At 35.3% G+C, this 15,341-nt stretch overlaps 1 protein-coding gene and 1 long non-coding RNA gene across 2 annotated transcripts; both read left to right on the top strand.

Annotated features, from left to right (window-relative positions):
- Nucleotides 1-1,024: 1,024 nt before the first annotated feature.
- Nucleotides 1,025-2,397, top strand: LOC125493437 (uncharacterized). Its single transcript, XR_008967566.1, has 2 exons — nucleotides 1,025-1,422; nucleotides 2,063-2,397. It is a non-coding gene; the product is annotated as an uncharacterized LOC125493437 (long non-coding RNA).
- A 6,067-nt stretch (nucleotides 2,398-8,464) lies between these two features.
- On the top strand, nucleotides 8,465-13,390 carry LOC104902870 (protein CNGC15b). Its single transcript, XM_010690792.4, has 6 exons — nucleotides 8,465-9,375; nucleotides 9,871-10,083; nucleotides 10,934-11,226; nucleotides 11,325-11,436; nucleotides 11,939-12,175; nucleotides 12,454-13,390. The coding sequence occupies exons 1-6, from the start codon at nucleotides 8,749-8,751 to the stop codon at nucleotides 13,174-13,176; spliced, it is 2,205 nt and encodes a 734-aa protein (XP_010689094.2). The 5' UTR covers nucleotides 8,465-8,748; the 3' UTR covers nucleotides 13,177-13,390.
- The last annotated feature ends 1,951 nt before the right edge of the window (nucleotides 13,391-15,341 follow it).

The raw sequence follows: 15,341 nt of genomic DNA, 5'->3' as shown, positions 1-15,341 counted from the left end.
TATTTATATTACTTTAATGATATTTAGTATGATAAATGATTTTATTTACAATATAGTTTATGACTTCAATATTATAGATACAAGTCAAAGTAAATAGCAAAGTTTAACTTTTTGACATCAAAAGAAATGTGAAAGAAAAGGAATGAAGGGAGCTGTTGTTCAGCTTTCCCCCAAACCCACGGTCAACACACCACCTACCTCTTGTCCCTACATTAATCTTCCTTAATTGACACACCATTCATCATCTTTCCACCTCTTTTCTTGTCTGATAAAACTAACATAAAATGCATGCACTAAGCCTTGGAATCACAAGTTCAACAACACAAAAACCAGAAAATTTCTTCTTCTCTCACTCCTCTTTCTTCACGCACCAACCCACCAACACCGGTGCACCACCTGCTTGGTGCGTCGCACAACCACCAACTAAAGCAGCACCTGAGGCCGCCGGAAACCGCGCTGCACCCTGCAGCCACCGCGACGCAACCCCCCCGTGTTTTCTCTCACCTCGGTTCGCTACTGTTGTTCCTGTTCTGTCTTATTACTCCTCCGCAGCCCACCCTGTCTCTCTCTTCGCGATCTGTTTTGCGCCACCCGAGGCGGCTGTCGGTTGTCGCCAGCGTCCCTCCTTCTCGCCGGAGCACAGCTCCCCTTCCCTGCCGCCTCTGTTTCGTCCCTGCTCCAAGAGAGCAGAGGTACTACACCCCTTCTTTCTTTTTCAATTTCCCTCTAAAATTCTGATTTCAAGTTCATAAGCTAACCCACTTTGTTACCCAATTACTAATTAGTGTAGTTAGGCCCAATTGGTTACCAACCCAATTCAATTGTTGCATGTGTATTATTTGGACTCAAATCAGATTTTTGTAATGTTAATTGTGTTACTTAGTTAATTGTTGGGCTATTAGAGTTTAACTAAGACTTATTTGCCTAATTAAACTATCCACTTTATTTTATTCTTTGACCTTGTGGGCTAATGAAAGACTAAATTGATTAAATTAGTTTTAATGAAGATATTGTCTAATTCTTTTAATTGGGTTCTTTATTCTTATGATAAAGTTATGTTATACTAAATATTTTTAGTATAGAAAATGGTTACAAATGGTTTATGTTAAATAATTTTCATTAAGCAATGTTGATGGCATTTCTAAAACAAAATGTTTTAAGTATTACAAATCAAAGAGATTTAAATGAATCGACCTATTAATCTCTTACTTAGTTTCGTCTGAATAATTAAATCATAGGTTATTAGGACCTTATGGAGTTATAAAATTGAAGATGGGTTAAGTAAGAATAATTTGGTTGTTTAGTGGATGATTTCTGATTATGGGTCATGCTGTTATAATTTTGAGGGGGATACATGTATGACGATTCTTGGAGGCTAGTTATGGCGATACTTAAGGAGTAAGAAAAGGAATAACGTTCGAGGTAACCTTTCATGTCCAGCAAATATGAGTATGCCCGTATATGTTATATGTGATGTTTTAATGTGCTCTTGCGCATGAATACGAGTATATATGATGATTATGTGATCTGATTATGTTTTACAATGTTGATGTGGCATGATGAAATATGATATGATTCAATGATGGATATGTATACTATGAGCAATGATGTTATGATTTATGAAACCTGGTTATCATCATTTATGGGTGTTATTCGGAAATATGAACATATGCAAGTTTGTAAAAGTGGATGGTTCTGCTGGCTTGGCATTATGAACTGAACTGGCAAATGGGCAAGTTACAGGTGGAGGAATTATGTTACGATATACGAATGAACACGGACCAAAAGGGTCATATGAGAATGTTAATGCTATGTCCAAAGCCTGTACTTGCCAATGAACTATGGTCACGCAAATGTTCCTTGTCAGCAGACTATTCAACAATGAGGTTTTCTGATAGTATTTCCGAACAATTACCAATATGATGTGATATATGTCTATGTATGAAAATGTTTACGAACTTAAAACTGTTTTTACGGGCTGGAGTGAAATTACTGAGTTTTCAACTCATTTTAGGTTATTTTCTGTGTTTTCTCTTTTGTCTAACTTTATGAAATCATTCAGGTATTATAAAGATAGCTCAGGATCAGTTATGTCAAGGATGCTCCAGGAAGGCTGAGTTGAAGCGACTTTGTATATATTTGGGTTATCTAGAATACTCTGTATTTGTGGGTAGTATCTATTGCCTAATGATGTTCATTTGTTTGATTAAGAGGCCATTTTAGGCTGTTATTTCTTAGTGGGCCATAACCCACAGGATTAAGTTATGCTTCCGCTGGCAATTAAGGTTATGTAATTTGTCGGGCGTTACATATTATTATTATTATCATTATCATCATAGCTATTTACATGCTTATATATCAATCATAATGCTTATAATAATATATCATTTATAGAAAGCTTGGACTTAATTGTCTACTCGTTATTATTGTCGTTGGTTATAATATACAATATTAGAACATATGAATAGTCGTTCGACTCCTTTACTCATTAGAGTGGTTTACGCATTTGATTAGCCGAAATAAGAGTTGACTAAGAAAATACACTAAACATCACGGTAAACAATATTGTATTTTTATTGGTTTTTCGTTATCATCCATATATTTATCTCACAACACACATATATGTATATATTTGTCCATCTTAATACTTTTAATAATATGATTTGTTTAAAAAATCCACAACAAAATCAAAATGACCCAACCAAGAGTTAACCGAATAATTTGAATTGATGTTCAATAGCGAATTGACCCGATGCTTCACAATAATGATCGAACTAAGGTCATTAGTGATTCAACCCGAGTACACTTGACTCTACGCAAGCGTACATGAAACCCAAATACGATATGCACAAACCCGATAAAAAAATGTCCACAGGCGATCATACCTAGTAATGGATCGACTTGTAAACAGAACTTTCAAACCTGCCCGACACCCGACAATTCCATGATTCAAATGTGATCGACCTAGTTGAACAAAACATGATCAATCACGACCCGAGGCACTGACTTTCATAATCCTAACCTGTTCGAGTCTGACCTGCTTCACCGTAGGTATACCCCAAACCTGTTTTGACAGCACTATACTCTAACCCTTGTATACATGCTTCTTTATGTTATTTTATTTGTGAAACTTGTTCATTTTGCTTATTCTTCATGTTTACATGACTTATATTCTCTCACCCGATATTCTCTTAGTCTAACTATTAATCATGTGCTTCTCCATATTTGTTGATTTTTTGAACGAACTTTTTGAATTTGTTGTCCGGCTTCTTGTTCATATTTTTATAACTAATGTCGTTTTGTTATCAACCTAATGTTCATATATGTATATAATTTAAGTGAACCTTCAATCTTGTGCATTATGTATGAACTTGTTCATATGATTTATTGTTCATGTTTATATGACTGATGTTCTTTTAATGTCACCCGGTAAACTGTTTATCAAATTAAGTTAACCTTTGTACCAATGTAATTAGTGTTCAGTAATTTGTTGAATTGGTTCATTTGGCTTATGTTCAAGTTTACGAGACTAATGTTACTCAGTTGTCACCTAATGTTCATATAAATCAAAAGTACTTGTTCATGTGCTTTTCCACTGTTGCATGTTGACTCACCTATATATTGTTCATACAAGTCTACATGACTCGTGTTTTATATTTTTCTTATATTTATTTTTAGTCAAACCATCTTTCATGTGTAATTGATATTTGTTGATTTCTAAAACATGTTGGCTTGACTTATTATTTATTTCTTCATAATGAATGTTGTTACCTGATGTTCATTTAGGTAAAATATTTGTTTTTTAGTTTGTGTAACTTGTTGATTTGACTTATTGTTGATGTATACATGACTAATATTCTTTTTTTGTCGTCGAGTGTTCTTTTAATTCCAACTTTTTCTATGTTGGCTTGTGGTTTATTATTATATTATCGATGATGTTCTTTTATCGTCACCTCGTCACTATATTATTTTTTTCTTCTATGAAGAGTACTAATATTCTTCTACATACGTTTGATGATCACAAGTGTATCTATTGATATGTTCTTAATTTTGTGCTTGTTAATTTGGTTCATCTATTCTTGTTTGCACAATTGTTGTTCAAATATTTGCCACTGGCATTCTTCGATATGACACTTATGATAATTTACGAATATTTGAAGTCATCGATGTTTTTCATCTATTTTAGTTCCCCTAAGGATAATTGAAAGCTGACGTACTGCAAGGTCAACTTGTGGTGAGGAGAGCATAGCAAGAACAAGGTAGCTGCTTTTGGTGAACTTGCTATAAAAGCTTCTGGAACGAAGTTGGTTATCGATAAGGCCTCTAAAGCCCCTGCCACGAAGTCAACAATTGATAATGCTCGCTTTTATCATAACTATCGAGGTTGAGGAGCCCAACAAAAAAAACTAATATAACAATAAATTAGGATTAATGAGGGTGATTAATGGACAATGGTGCCTAGCAAGGTTGTCAAAATCGTGATTCTACTTTAAATCGGGAGGGCCTATCAGAATTGGATCGTAAAATCAAATCGTAAAATCGTAAGATTTTAAGAATATTGCGGGAATAAGATTCTATGATAAAATATGTAAACTGTTTACCTATATTTTTCAATGGACAACACTAAAAATTCAATTTTATCCGTAATGATATAAGATGAAAAAGGATGCCATCAATGAAATTAAAGTTGAACAAAAATACCAACACAATAGTTGTCTTTAATAAAAAAAAAGTGATGTTACTTCTACAAGGTTGGCCTAGATATGTAGGTGGAATAGGCCCACAAACGTTTCTCCATAGAATAAAATAAAATAGTCCCACTAAAGAGTACAATATGTTGTGAATAAACGAGTAAAGTCCACATGTTCTTCATCTCAATTCATCACTTTCTTCCTCAAAGAAATCTATCCCACTTTATTTACCTTCCATATTAAGAAATGCCCCTCATCATATTCATGCATGTCCACTATCTATCTCCTGCAACAAATACAGGAAATTCCAACTCCAAATCCTACCTTACATTAATCCTGCCACCTCGAGCCACCACTGCCAGCACGCCCATTTCCACATTTACGACACAGCCAGAGTTCCCTTCGAGGCGTACTCGAGAGAGGACCCATCAACACCACGTAGAATCTTGACGCACCTAATCGCCCAGTAGAATCTTGGCTCGGTCTGAAGAAGGAGTCACTTGCAGCCAAAGCATTAGCAATGCGAAGGAAAACCTCCTTTCGCATGCGAAACCTTCGCCGAAACTGGCCTTCATCATACAACGGCTGGTTACAAAAGTAGTCCCTAATTAATCTCTCGTTAATTAGCCCCCTCACGATCTCTAGGAACAACTTTCCTTTGTTTCTTCTTACTTGACCTATTTGGCACGTTTTGTTGAATGGTTGAGGCAACAACATAAGTTATTGCCTGCTCTGTAAGTCGCAAACTCTCACTCTCTTCAACCTAATCCAACATCATGTTATCATATATTTCATCACTTGAACTAGAAGAATTATTGTCATAATCCATTTTCAATCTAGATATACTTGAAGGTGAATTTGTAAGTAAAGGATAATAGCTTTTTAGTAGATTGTTGTGTAGATAGTGCTGAATAGATCTCAGAATATATAGACAATTTGAATGTTAATGATTTACATGCCTTTTTTTCTAACCACACAATTTTTTAAAAAAATATTGAATGAGGCAGAAGATAAGATTTTGGACAACTCCTGAAATGATTCAGGAACACTTTTCAGATAATTGGCTGGAAAGTAAAAGTTAATATTGGACAACTCTTGAAATGATTCAGGAATACTTTTCAGATAATTGACTGGAAAGTAAAAGTTAATATTACACCATCTGTAAATTATATGATATGACTAGACAATGCAAAAAGTTGTAGGGGACATACACTATCATTTAGCTATATGACATGATTTGACAAATCACTACCAAAAAATTTTCAAGTACTCCAATAGTAAATTATATGATTTAGCTTAACAACGAAAAATAGAATTTGAACTCCAAACCAAAATAATTAATGCAACAAAACACTTCCAATAACTTGAAAAGTTTACAATAACCCACAAACAATAAGATACTTAACATACTAAAATAGGAAATGTACTTAACACACTTACACTCATTTAAAAGGTTGACAACAACAACAAACATTAAGATATTTAACATATTACAACACATCTAGACACCTTAACACTAATAATACATATTCTTAAACTCCTCCTTAAGTTTCAAGTACAATTCCTTGTCATCTTCGTCGAGAACGGGTTTTGCCATCAACATACTTAACATACACATCTTTGCCTCTTGCTGTTTTTGCCTTTTCTTCTCTTCACTTCGTTCCTTCATGAGTTCTAGCATCTGTTCTCCTATATTGTTCCTTCTATCATTAATGTCTTCTAGAGATGCTTGAAAAGAGTCAAGGTTTATGGTACTGGCAGTAGCAGCTTCTTTTGCTTTCCTCTTTGCTTTTTTCTGGCCATCCGGCCTACCATTTCCAATTTTTTTCAGTTTGTGTATCTGGTTCCGACCTCTTAGAGCTTCCCCCACTCTCTGAGGAACATTGAATGCCACCAGTGGGTTGCCATTTTGTTCTGGTCTTCATGATTTTCCATGCATGCATTTAATTAAATCTATTACCATGATACAATTTCGAATAACTCTCATGAGTGTTGTCCTCCACATCTTCATCTGTTTGTCCACTTTTTTTGTCTTTTAGACACTTGCCATACACACCGACCCATCTTGAAACAGTGCGATTAATGTGATCCCAACGATTTTGCAATGATTTTATAGTTCTTTCTTTCAACTCAGTTGGATTAGTATGGCGTGCAGCCTCATAAAGTTCCAAAATAGTTTTCCATAAAACTCTCATTGATTGATTAGTCCCTTTTCCCGTGTCTCCACCTGCATTGATGTAAGCAGAGACTAGAGCTTCATCTTCTTTTATATTGAAAGTCACCTTCGGAGTCTTCTTTTTGGTACTTCATTCGGGAAATAATTGAACAACAACTTCATCAATGTCTTCTAGATGTTGCGCTCTACTTATTTCTTCATTTGGGGTCCTATTACTACTACCATCCCCTCCTGGAGAATGCTCAATTGGTTCACCACCAAAATGTTGAGACATGGGAAACATTGGAATATTTTGGGAAGTATCAAGTTCATTTTGGTTTGAAGAAGAGTAATGAGGATTTTGAGGATTTTGTGGTGTTATTTGAACATCATTTTGCCTTGATTGACTACTAAAAAACTGAAATGCCATCTGGAATTGAGGATTGTTAAAAATACTTGGATCAAACTGAATATTATTTGGATTGTGATGGAAGTTTGGATCATTTTGGGCGTTTGGATTATTTCTGTAATTTGGATTATTGGCATCCATAATTATCGAACTTTTAAAGAGGGAATGAATTGATTATTATAGAGTAAGTAAAGAAAGAGAGAAATGTGGTAAAAAAAAAGTGTGTCAAACTATGGTAAAATTGGACTCTATTTATAGAGAAAAATAAAACATGTCCAATAGTATATTTTATTATATAAAATTTTGAATTTAAATTATTTTTATAGTTGTTGCTAAAATTAGTGACCCTTTGAGAAAGACAATATCCAACCAAAACTTAAACAACTATCAAGTGGGCCCACAACAGGAAAAAAAAAAAGAAATTCAGCATTTTTTTTGTGAAAACGCAGCAAACAAGGGGAAGGAGCTGCATTTTGTAGCTGACTCATCATCACCCTCTTCGGCACAGGGGCCGAGACTCCATTTCCTCTACAAAAAGAGGATTTCCTTCAATCTTCTTGCTAAGAGGATCCTCTTGCTTTGCTCTACAATGGAGAGGAGCTCCTTTTTGAGGAGAGAGAGAGCTAAAAGGAGATGAAATCCTCTCCATTGTGGATGCTCTAATAGACCAGGGAATTTCCCAGACTCTTTTGATAACTTGAATAACCGAGAGATTATCATCCTCAATAGTAATATTATTAGCCCCAGACAGAGAGCTCCCCTTATACCTTCTCCTAGACCCCATACCTCAGCAACTAAAATAGAATTATTATCAACTATGGCATTAGCTCGACATTCAGCGTATTTATTTAAAGTAATCTTATGTTCATCGTGTGCACGATACGTATTGTGAGGACGTGTACAAGATCTAATTTACGGGTGAAAGCTTTACTTGTGAAGTATTAGTGAAATTAAACTATGTTTCCATTGATGCCCATTAGAGTAACGAAGAAGTAAGAGTCTAATCCTTGCCCAGAATATTTCTTCTTTAGACTTTAGATACTGTCCAATAAGTCTATATTGTTTGACTTTGAACTTTTCCATTCGAAAGTCCAAACTCCAACCATAAAATTTTAACACTTTTGATTTCCAAATGGGGGTATTAAAAAAGAACCCTTTCCATACTTTACATTATTTCAGCTGTTTCTCACATAGTCACATGACCCTCATCTAAACCGTCATTAAAGTCACGTTATTTTGCTTTTGTATAGTGTATACTCATCTTTTTCCTTTTTCCTTTTGTCTCTGATCATCTCCCTCTTTAATTATCCTTCACTATCCCAGTTGTCCAACTGATAATATAATTCCTGTGTTATACACGGAACTTATCATATTATATATTCATACTCCTCCAATTCATCCCCATTTCCCTCTCTCTTAATTCTTCCTTTTTTTTGTCAAATATTATTATGCTTGTTAGTTGTTATATCTTAAACAAATAAAGAATAACAACAATGGCGTTTAATAAATCAAGATCTGTAAGATTTCATGATGAAGTTGAGTCAGCAGCAAAAACAACACCAGCAAATAAAACTAACAAAACTAACTTGTTAGTAATAAAGCAAAAGTACACCATAGATGGAATAAAGATACCTACAGCATCTTCTTCGTCTTCGTCTTCATCTTCATCTTCATCATCTTCATTACCACTGCCATTGTCGACAACGTCCTTAAAAACCAGAGTTTTATCGAGAGTATTCTCGGAGGACTACGAGAGAGTAAGGAAAAAGATATACGATCCAAGAGGGAAGACGATAAACAGATGGAACAAAGTGTTTTTAATAGCATGTTTAGTTTCGTTGTTCGTCGACCCACTCTTCTTCTTCTTGCCTGCAGTAAAAGAAGAGATTATGTGCATAGATATTGAGTTAAACTTGGAGATTGCATTAACTGTAATAAGAACAATGGCTGATGTTTTTTATATGGTTCAGATTTATTTTAAGTTTCGCACTGCTTATGTTGCGCCATCTTCACGTGTTTTTGGACGTGGTGAGCTTGTAGTTGATACCAATAAGATTGCTCTTGGTTACTTGAAGAACTGTTTCTTCATTGACCTCATTTCTGCTCTCCCTCTTCCTCAGGTAAAATTTCTACATTTTCAGAATATATTTCCTACAAACATCCGTTGTTGTTAATCTTATGTGTATCTAGATATGGCTCAATAACTTTTTTTTTCTTGTTAAAAAACAGTTTTGACATTTATATATAGTCGCATTAAATATATTTCCTGAAATGGTATAATAATAACACCTACGGATTGAACATATAAGTTGCTGCCAAAACAACTAATTTCAGGTGACTAAAATGACTTAAATGATAAGTTTAAAAATTTACCTTTTTACAATCAGGTGACTGAAAGTTTGGAAAATCTTTCCTAAATTTTGACAATAACTAATGTTGCTAAAATAATTAACCAACTTAACAACTAATTTTGCCAAACAGTTAAACTAATCAGTTACCTTATCAGTTTCAGCTTTATCTTATCTGTTTCAGTTTATTTTCAACTAGTAATGCCAAACAGAGCCAACATGTGAAATGAGTGATCATTAATTTGTTTTGTGAATATCTTGGTTTAGGTGTTGATATGGGGAGTGATTCCGAATTTACGTGGATCAATGATGATGAACACCAAAAACGTGTTGCGGTTCATCCTAATTTTCCAATACCTTCCGAGGCTGTTCTTAATATTTCCTCTATCATCTCAAATTGTGAATGCCACTGGTGTGGTTACTGAGACTGCTTGGGCTGGTGCTGCTTACAATCTCATGCTCTTCATAATGGCAAGCCATGTATGCATCTGACACAAATTAATCCATTTTTCTTACATAGTAGTAGTAACTAATTATGGTTGGATATAGTATATAATTGAATCATTTTTATTGGATTATAAATAATTGTTGCTTCTGACAGTAACATAATGATTGTAACAAAATCTGATCATGATCATTACAGATATCATATGAGACAGCTATGTCTTGTTTCATATCGCTAGATTTCAGAAAAGAAAATTTCTGCTTAGTTGTTTTCTTATTTTAATACTTTTTCTACTCTTCCTGCCAATAAAATTTTTGTTTCTAGTTTAAGCACCCAAATAAAACAAAAATGCTGTTATATGTGTCAGAGGCTCGCTTATGGATCTGATATCAATTTTGTAAGTCTCTCCGTGTGACACAGCGCATACTCAAATAATGGTGCAACATTATTCATAACTATATACTTCCTCTGTTCTGAAATAAGTGAAATACTTTTATCAAACAGCTTTTTTACATAAAAGAGAGAAGTGCTTCACTTATTTCAGAACGAACGGAAGAAGTAAATGAGTTCATTATGAGTAACTAGACTTATGCTTGTCAATGACACGATATATGCATCAATATTAACCTCATTATATGCATAATAATTAGTATTTCTCATCAGTAACTCACGTTACACCATCAAGTACTGGTACCACACGCCGCATATTAGATTACAAGAACGATGTCTTTCCTAACACTTTCTTTTACCTTCTCCTGTGTCATGAATGGATTCTCGAGTAAATCATCATTCACCAACACTACAGAATATCTCTTGTAGCCTTGTTGCTTGTGTAACCTTCATGCAATTTCCTTTTGACTGACCCTTAGATTGTGATATTTGTAGGTAGTAGGAGCTTGCTGGTACCTTCTATCAATCGAACGACAAGAGGCCTGTTGGAAGTATGCCTGCAGCCTTGAGAGTCCAACATGTCAATACAGATTCTTTGATTGCAGAAGAGTTACTGATGCAGGCAGAGAGAGCTGGTTTAAAATGAGCAACATTACAAAACTATGTGATCCTGATAAAAGTAATTATCCTTTTGGCATTTATGGTGAGGCCATAACTTCTAGTGTTACCTCGTCACCTTTTCTCAACAAGTACTTCTACTGCCTTTGGTGGGGTCTTAAAAACTTGAGGTGATCAATTGGACATCATATGTTAAAACAAATGGGTATGCTAACAATCTGACTCCTTAATTGTCCGTTCTAAATTGTAATTTCTTCGCTATGTGCAGTTCTCTTGGGCAGGATCTTTCAACAAGCACCTCTGTTGGCGAAATACTTTTCGCAATCGTCGTTGCAACCCTTGGATTGGTCTTGTTTGCACTTCTTATTGGCAACATGCAGGTTAGAAACCTTTTTTGTTGTCTGCATAGTGCAATGGAAACAAAATCTTGCTTCACAACTTATGCACAGTTTGTGCGCCACTATTTCTTATTGACAGTGTTGCACCATGATAGTAATAATCACCAATATAAGAAAGTGACATACAAACGGTAAACAAATTATAGGACATCAGATTTTAATTTGATTCACTGAAAATCATAGTGACAGTCAAATGTATATGACTTATTATTCCAGATGGAGGGAATATAGTTGTCTAAGAGGCTCCGCAAAATAACGCATAGCAAAAGACCTCACAAATTTTTTATTGCCCTTAAATATGGAATTCATTGTTTAGATTATGCTATTATTGTTTCAAATTATGCATAATGCGCCTTAAATTAAGGCGCAATATTTGTAATTAGAACAAGGCCTTCAATATGTTTAACACGTTGTTGGGATGAAATATATACTTCATATAGTATCCAACTTAGGAAGTGAATATTTTGATGTGGTGTAATTGCAGACATACCTGCAATCGACAACTGTTCGATTGGAAGAGTGGAGGATCAGAAGAACTGATACAGAGCAATGGATGCATCACAGGCAGTTGCCTCCTGAGCTGAAACAGTCTGTTAGGAGATATGATCAGTACAAATGGGTGGCTACAAGAGGAGTCGATGAAGAAGCTCTTCTCAATGGCCTTCCCATGGATTTACGCAGGGATATTAAACGTCATCTTTGCCTTGATTTAGTCCGTCGAGTAAGTTTTACTGGACATTGCTTCATATTATGTACTCCCTTGATTATTTTTTTTCTAAAGAACAGAGTCTCTACTTTCTACTAATACTTAAAAACCAATATCATACGACATAAATGATCTATCTAAAATACTCCTTTGACTAACCTAAGTTGCAAACACAAGTCAAATGATGCAACTAATAAAAAAACAGTGGAAGTATAAAGTTAAGCAATGATAGTGAAAAGGAACAAGTAAATCACCAGAGAGAGCTTCTAAATAATAAGCATCTCTAAACACAGGTGCCTCTATTTGACCAAATGGAAGAGAGGATGCTGGATGCGATATGCGAGAGGCTGAAGCCTGCATTATGGACGGAAGGGACGTTCCTTGTAAGGGAAGGAGACCCAGTGAATGAGATGATCTTCATAATTCGAGGCCACCTAGATTCATTCACAACAAATGGAGGTAGAACAGGGTTTTTCAACTCATGCAGAATTGGGCCTGGTGACTTCTGCGGTGAGGAGCTTCTAACATGGGCATTAGACCCGCGCCCTAGTGTCATCCTTCCATCATCCACTCGAACTGTCAAGGCCATTTCAGAGGTTGAAGCCTTCGCTCTGAAAGCCGATGACTTGAAGTTTGTAGCTGCACAGTTCAGGAAGCTGCACAGTAAACAACTCAGGCATAAATTTAGATTCTATTCTCATCATTGGAGACTATGGGCTGCGTGTTTCATCCAGGCAGCATGGCGTAGGCAAAAGAGACGCCGCAATAGTTTAACTGACATCAGAGTTCAGGAGGACTTGCTGATTTCTGAACATGATCATGATCAAGAGGAACTCAGAAGTGAAGATAGTAATGAAGGCAATATGTCACACTTAGTGAATTCAGGATTTTCTTCGTATGCGAAGCGACTGGCTGCAAGTAAAAGGAAGGCTAAGAATAAACACTTGCGTTCAAATTCCGGTATTGCTTCATTGCAGAAGCCAGCTGAACCTGATTTCTCTGTCGATGAGGATTGATAATATCTATATACAGCTGTGTACATTTTTGCTTGATTCTCATCAACAATTTTTTTTACTAATACAAAGCCTAATTGAATAGATATGAAAGTTGAGATAACGATTGAATAATTATAACTTATAAGCAACATAATCCTATGATCCTAAATAAAGGTCCTTTTTTCCGCAACTTTTACATTTACTAAGAAGTTGGTTAAATTGGTCCTGTAAAGTGACATTTGATATTACATGATACTCAGAGGGGTAGATTAGGTGTGCAAGTAGTCCAACAGCACAGGGCCACAAAATTATAAAGTCTCCAAATATATTATTTTTAAAATTTTACTTCATATTTAAAGAAATTACCCTTGTTTCCCACCCTTAATAAATTTGTCAATAATTTATCTTTAGATTTTTAACTTTCTATCTTTAGAACTCTAACCTTCCATCTTTATTTTCTATATATTTAGGGACCCAATTTCCATATTAGAACTAGGGCCCCAAAATTTTCAAGACGGCCCTGGTGATACTATAAAATGCCTTATAATGTTATTTGATATTGACAAACAACATATAAAAATTATGCATATGAAGAATTTAGTGACTTGTTTCTTCCGTATTCATATACTTCCTCTGTTATAGAGAAACGTTTTATTTTTTTCACAATGGAGGAAGTATGTGGCATATTTATTAACTTTGACTTCTTTTTTTATCGATATATGGAGTATACAAATATGAGGGCAGCACACAAGAATGTGGGCTTTAGAGATCATATTAAAGGTAGAAACTTCATCTATTTCAGGACGAAGAGAATAGTCTTATTAAACACAATTAATTAAGATGTCATTCTTCTATTATTGATTTCAATAAGACAAGTTCAAAATTCAAAAAGTAAAGACACCACTTCAATTCATCGTCTACTTGTCCCATCCAATTGAAGGACATAAATAAACAAAAAGAAAAATATTGAGAATAAACAAAGTTCCAATCCCCATAATCTTTAAAGAATTTTTTGACTTCCCATACACTGACAAGAACCCCCTAGAAGAAAAAAAATAAAGGTCATGCAGTTGTTAAGTTCATAGCATAGCATTGACTGGCAATTAGCTGTGAAGTATAATCTAAAGAAATCCGTGAGGGGGATAGACAGGAATCACAAGAGGTGGGTTGACTTAGCTGGAGTTGTCTTGCTTTAAACAAGCTTGGTTTGCAACTAATTAATGATACATTGAAAGAGAAGTTAATTTCAGAAGCTTTTCATTTAATGGAACCCCATATTGGTCGGCACTCGGCAACCAGTAACTGATACATTGATAGTTGACACCATTCATGTCATTTCACAATGAAGGAATGAAACATCTACTAGCTAGTGTATGGGGTTGTACAACTTATATACCGGTTCATATAGACGGCTTAAAACCGTCATAGTCGAATCATCAAGGTATCTAGATCCATAAATAGAATCTTCATAATGCCGGTATCATAGACTTATTAGTCCTTATCTGACACCTTATCGGTGTTCAACGTTCAGGATATTATTTATAAGCCTGGGTTTGAACCAATCTTATTCAATAGGACCTATGGATCTAAAGATAAGAATGAAAAGATGATAGAACTACATTCAGCCAATAGGAGAAGTATCCTACCTAGCGTAGGACACTCCCCGCCACTATAAATAACCCATGATCTAAGTCGTAAAAATACATTCACAATTGTAATACAGAGTACTTGAGAGTTACTGACTTTATCTTTACTGACTTTGGCATCGGAGGGGCGTTCCTCAGATCAGCCCCCAAGGTTAGTTTACATGTTCAGTGTTGCAGGTTATTAAATTGGCTTACTTGACGAGGAGATATCGGTTCATCCCAATAGCATTTATTTCATACCGGAACAATTGACGCTAGAAGCAGGGGAAAACTATACCTTACATAAAAAATACTCTAAGCCACATGCCCGCTCAACATCCCTGTCCCATGCCTCCTAAGCATTTCTGCAACGGCCGGCAAAAAGTCTTTCTATATCCCAACAATTAATGAGAACAACATTGTCAACGCTTTCAGCATCCCGCAACCGGGGGTTGGATCCTCCAAGCCGACTGCAAAGAAAGGCAGAGAAGCCGTTGAGGCCTTTCATCCTAACATATTCGAATCTCTCCAACTCATGTTCACTCTAAACTGTCACACCCC

This window comes from Beta vulgaris, chromosome 9 (genome assembly GCF_026745355.1).
Source record: "Beta vulgaris subsp. vulgaris cultivar EL10 chromosome 9, EL10.2, whole genome shotgun sequence".
In the NCBI taxonomy this organism is placed as follows: Eukaryota; Viridiplantae; Streptophyta; class Magnoliopsida; order Caryophyllales; family Amaranthaceae; genus Beta; species Beta vulgaris.
The sequence above is the reverse complement of the archived record's forward strand: the minus strand, read 5'-3'. Positions and strand labels throughout refer to the sequence as shown.

What these genes read in the sequence shown, in the direction of transcription:
- LOC104902870 (XM_010690792.4), top strand. Translation starts at nt 8,749, where the DNA reads ATGGCGTTTAATAAATCAAGATCTGTAAGATTTCATGATGAAGTTGAG. An exon ending in TCTTCATAATGGCAAGCCAT is followed by an intron (nt 10,084 to 10,933) that starts GTATGCATCTGA and finishes TGATATTTGTAG; the next exon opens with GTAGTAGGAGCTTGCTGGTA. An exon ending in GCCTTGATTTAGTCCGTCGA is followed by an intron (nt 12,176 to 12,453) that starts GTAAGTTTTACT and finishes CTCTAAACACAG; the next exon opens with GTGCCTCTATTTGACCAAAT.